This window comes from Neomonachus schauinslandi, chromosome 11, assembly GCF_002201575.2.
Source record: "Neomonachus schauinslandi chromosome 11, ASM220157v2, whole genome shotgun sequence".
NCBI classification, from domain to species: domain Eukaryota; kingdom Metazoa; phylum Chordata; class Mammalia; order Carnivora; family Phocidae; genus Neomonachus; species Neomonachus schauinslandi.
Genome location: NC_058413.1, coordinates 1,465,177 through 1,468,208, shown reverse-complemented (window position 1 = coordinate 1,468,208; position 3,032 = coordinate 1,465,177). Strand labels below are relative to the sequence as shown.

At 68.5% G+C, this 3,032-nt stretch overlaps 1 protein-coding gene across 1 annotated transcript; it reads right to left on the bottom strand.

Annotated features, from left to right (window-relative positions):
* Nucleotides 1-474: 474 nt before the first annotated feature.
* On the bottom strand, nucleotides 475-2,740 carry SYT8 (synaptotagmin 8). The gene is given in 8 exon segments (XM_044919350.1): nucleotides 475-684; nucleotides 784-917; nucleotides 1,010-1,115; nucleotides 1,200-1,354; nucleotides 1,395-1,584; nucleotides 1,710-1,808; nucleotides 2,253-2,401; nucleotides 2,487-2,740. Coding segments are annotated over 8 exon segments (1,137 nt in total). The 5' UTR covers nucleotides 2,581-2,740.
* Nucleotides 2,741-3,032: the final 292 nt, after the last annotated feature.

The following is a 3,032-nucleotide window of genomic DNA, read 5'->3' as shown; positions in this document are numbered from 1 at the left end:
AAGGAGGCTTCCTAAGACATCTACTGCCCCCTGCCGTCTCGAAGAGGAAGCCCCGCAGCAACAGCCCTTGGAAAGTGTGGGGCCCTGCGGGGGGGCTAAGGCGGCCCCTTGGGTTGGGGTCCTTTCCCTCCACTGTCACTACCCCCCAAATGCCTCCCAATTACCCCTTGTGTCCCCATGGGGCCGGCTGTAGTCTTCCTCCTGGACCCAGCAGCCCCACTGACAGGGAGGACTGCTTACGTCTTCCTACCATCCCTGTCGGGCTTGGAGGGGACCTCTTCACCCCCCTGAGGGGTCGGGCGCTGGCCAGAGGCCTCAGGGCCCGGCGAGCCTGGAGAGAGTCCTCTCCCCGCAGCAGTGATGGAGGAGTCCCTGACCCCGTGTCCCCGCAGGCTCGGGAAAGACACACGGCCCCAGCAAAAGGAGGGATTTATTACAGCGGCCCCCCGGGGCAGCCTGGACAGCACCCACACCTCAGTCCCGTGGGCCAGGCAAGGGCAGGTGCAGGCGGGGCTTCAGGGCCAGAGCCTGGTCCACCTCCCCGGCCGGCTGCAGGTGGTGCCGCCGGGCGTGGGCCAGCGTGTCTGCCCGCTGCTGCAGAGGCTGCCCAGAGGCCCGGGCGCCGAGCAGCTCAGCCCGAACCCGTGGGCCCCGGGCCCGGACAGCCAGCACCAGATCCACGCTCTGGGCGGAGGCAGGCCGAAGCTAATGGGGAAAGAGAAAGACAGCAGTCGGTTTGGCCCCAAGGGTGCTCCCACCCACCCCTTCCTCCAGGCAGCCCACCTGGATCTGACTGAAGGGCACGAGGAAGGTGAAGGCCTCGTTGAAGTAGGGGGAGGCTGTGCCCTTGCAAGCCGAAGTCTTTCTCTTCCTCCACTTCCTCTGGTTCAGCATGAGCTGGACCTTCACGTAGGGGTCTGGGCAGGCGAAAGGGATCAGAGGTGTGCCAGGTCTGAGGGCCAAGCACAGGGCACCCCCCTCCACGCAGAGGGGCAGGTACGGCTCTCACCTGCCAGGCCCAGGCTCAGGCCTCGCGCCTCCAGCACCACCACGATTAGCCGGCCCGAGCTGGGGACGTACCGGAGCAAGAAACACAGCTCTCCAGACCGCTCGGGCTGTGGGCAGCGAGACGGGGCCTCAGTCTCCCGTGTGGCACCCAGGGCAGGGCCAGGCTGGAGCCCGGCAGTCCATGGCCTCACCTCAGTGGCGCCCGGCGGGCCCAGCTGGCACCACTACTCCAGGACGTGCTGCAGGTCTATGGCACCCAGTGGCAGGCTGAGCCTGCCCAGCGGCTCGTGGGCAGAGAAGCGCCTGAAGCTCAGCACCCGCACCTGCAGGGTGGTCTGAGACAGCTCTTCCTGCAGTACCTGCAAGCAAGGGTGTGAGCTGGGCACCCCCACGCGGCCCAGGCCCCCCGGCCACCCAGCCCAGGTGCATGTGGAAGCAGCAGGTCTCCTAGAACATGGGGCAGAGTGTGCCGCGGTGCCCTGCCTGGCTGGACAGGCTGACCCGGGCGTAGGGGTCCACCGTGCCGCCTGGACCACAGGCCCTCAGGTCTGTAGCCTGCTTGAGGCCCACTTTGATCTGGGAGTCAGAGAGGGCTCAGCCCCCTGGGCCCTCCCTGGTCAGCCCCGCACCCAGCACCCGCCCAGCACCCAACCCCTCCCTGAACCCGCAGACCCTCTGCGCCAGCAAAGGGGGCTCCGCACCTCCCGCCTTCCAAAGTCATACTTCAGGGAGAGCTGCAGGCGCCCCCAGTGCTGGGGGCCCCCTGGGGCAGTCTCTGAGTTATCCACGTCCAGTTGCACCTGTTGGGTAGGTAGGGATAGGTGACAGGTGCTGCTGGGACGCCCAAGGAGGCAGCGCCACATCCCAGGCCAGGCCACACAAGGGCTCACATCCTCAGCTCAGCTCTGTGAGATGGGGCTTAGCTGCTGGATCTCCCCCAAATCCATTTCGAGCACCACTGCCTTCCTCAAGAACCTCCTGTGGCTCCCCGTGGCCCGTGGACCAACCTCTGGGGCTGGCACTCGGGGCCTCCAGGCCTTAGTCCCACCTGCCTCCCTTTTCTCCTGCCTCCCTCTCACCTTCGCTCCTCACCTCCCCTGCTGGGAGGGCCTTCCCTGCCTCTGCTCCTGGGCAACCAGACCAGCTTGGGGGCTGAGCTTGCCCCGACCCTGGGCCTTGAGCTGCCCTCGGGGGCGGCCCAGCCCGGAGCTGGGCACCGGGGAGCGCTGGTGCCCACTCCTCACCAGGTGGGTGCCGGTGGTGGTCCCTTGAGGACCGCCCAGGCCCACAGCCTCCCTGTCCCTGGGCCTCTTCCTGTGGGCAGCACAGAGGTTGCAGGAGACCGTGAGGACACCAGCTGCCACAGCAAGGGCAATGAGCGCCCAGCGGGGCCCTGGGGGTGGACGCAGAAATGCAGCTGAGATGCCTCCGTGGACAGCAGCTGCCCCCCCCCCCGCCCCAGGGGTCCCACAACTCACAGGGGAGCCTGACGATGAGGTCTGGAATGAGCCCGGGTACAGCCGTGGTGCCCGCCGGGGCCGGGGCGCTGTGGGGGCCCCAGGGGTGCCCCATCTCCTGTCCCTGCTGGCTGGGAGCAGACAGCCGGGGTGGCCGGCTCACCTCTGGGGCTGGCCCCCCGGCCCCCGGCCAACTGCCCCATCTGCCCAGCAGCAGCGGGCCCAGGGTCTGCCTGGGCAAGGAGGCAGCCCAGGGTGGCCAGGGGCAAGGGCTCTGAGTGGAGCCAAGGGGAGGGAGGCACTGGGCTCTGGCCAAAGTGCCGGCTTGGCTGCCACAGGCCCAGCCTCCTGGCCACCTCCCCAGCCCCCAGCCCCCAGCCCCCAGCCCCCAGCCAAGCAGGCCAGGCCTCCTCATTACAGAGCCTCCTCCTCCAGGAAGCCCCCTCCTTCCTGGCCTCTCTCCCCTGGGCCCTGGGCCCCGCCTGGGGGCTGTTGCGGGTCCCGACTCGTCCCTGGCCCTGACCTCAGGCCCGCCCTGGTTGTCGGTCACATGGGTGAAGCCCTGTT